The sequence below is a fragment of the Morus notabilis genome, unplaced genomic scaffold (assembly GCF_000414095.1).
Source record: "Morus notabilis unplaced genomic scaffold, ASM41409v2 Scaffold1338, whole genome shotgun sequence".
In the NCBI taxonomy this organism is placed as follows: domain Eukaryota; kingdom Viridiplantae; phylum Streptophyta; class Magnoliopsida; order Rosales; family Moraceae; genus Morus; species Morus notabilis.
This window is the reverse complement of record NW_010358079.1, coordinates 83,342-84,782: the sequence shown is the minus strand read 5'-3', so window position 1 is coordinate 84,782 and position 1,441 is coordinate 83,342. Positions and strand designations below refer to the sequence as shown.

General features: G+C 46.2%; 1 protein-coding gene across 1 annotated transcript in view; it reads left to right on the top strand.

The window, feature by feature from the left end:
* The first annotated feature begins 254 nt into the window (after positions 1–254).
* LOC21388025 (3-ketoacyl-CoA synthase 11) overlaps positions 255–1,441 on the top strand; it is a 4,196-nt gene continuing 3,009 nt past the window's right edge. The window contains exon 1 of the mRNA XM_024161348.1: positions 255–1,178. Within this exon, the coding sequence (XP_024017116.1) occupies positions 447–1,178 (732 nt within the window). The 5' untranslated portion in view covers positions 255–446. The remainder of the gene's footprint in view (positions 1,179–1,441) is intronic.

Sequence of the window (1,441 nt, the reverse complement as noted above, 5' to 3'; positions counted from 1 at the left end):
ATAAAAGCAATATATATATATATATATATATATATATGTATATGTATATATGTATGTATATGTATACAAACGGGTCATATACAACTTACTACGAAGAAAGATAATTCTTGGAAAAAGACAACAATGCCCCCCAAGTGGTAGATGTCGATGTTAATGGCGATAGTTGGATTTCATTTATATCACTAGTCAGGTGGTGTTGGAAAGGCCATTAAAAGTGTCACAAAAAAATCTTAGCCTTTTTTTCCCATCCTTAAGGCCAAAGTTTTATAGGCCTCCTCTAGCTTAGTGAAACTATATAAAGAAGCATGTATCGCTTTTCCCATTCACATGCACAACATCTTTTTTACGTACGTAGTCCCATTCTCTTCCCATAAATATCACATTGTTCCCTTCTGAGCTTCTCATTCTTGATCTAGCTAATTCTTTGAAAGAAGGGGAGGAAAAAAATGGGGAATCAGAAGCCACAATCACAAAACATAGTCATAGAAAACAAACAAACTTCAGTGAAACTCAAATACGTCAAACTAGGTTACCACTACTTAATCTCCAATTTTATGTATTTTTCTCTCATTCCTCTCATTTTAACCCTAGCCCATCTGTCGCTGGAAGATCTCGCTCAGCTCTTTCACCGCCTCGACCTCGGTCTGGTATCCGGTACGCTCGTGTGCACCGCCCTGACCGTGTGCCTCGCCACGCTCTACTTCTCGTGGCGGCCGCGCGAAGTCTACCTCCTCGACTTCTCGTGCTTCAAGCCGGAGCCGGCGCTCATGTGCTCGCGAGAGACGTTCATGAGGCAGACGTCGCTCGCGGAGTTATTCAACGACGAAACCCAAGCGTTTCACCGCAAGATCATCGAGAGGTCGGGGTACGGGCAGAGGACGTACGTGCCGAAGGCGGCGTTGGAGGACGTGCCGTCGGCGTCGATGGGCAAGGCGAGGGAGGAGGTGGAGATGGTGGTGTTCGGGGCCATCGACGAGTTGTTGGCGAAAACCGGGGTGAATGTCAAGGACATTGGGATCCTGGTGGTGAACTGCAGCTTGTTTAACCCTACGCCGTCGCTCTCCGCCATGGTCGTCAACCGGTACAAGCTCAGGGGTAACATTTTGAGCTATAGCCTTGGCGGGATGGGGTGCAGTGCTGGTTTAATTTCCGTTGACCTAGCCAAACGTTTGTTACAGGTTTGTGAAATTAAGGGGTGAATGTCAAGGACATTGGGATCCTGGTGGTGAACTGCAGCTTGTTTAACCCTACGCCGTCGCTCTCCGCCATGGTCGTCAACCGGTACAAGCTCAGGGGTAACATTTTGAGCTATAGCCTTGGCGGGATGGGGTGCAGTGCTGGTTTAATTTCCGTTGACCTAGCCAAACGTTTGTTACAGGTTTGTGAAATTAAGTACCACATGTTAGTCATCTCAATTACTGAGTTACATATATATATATAT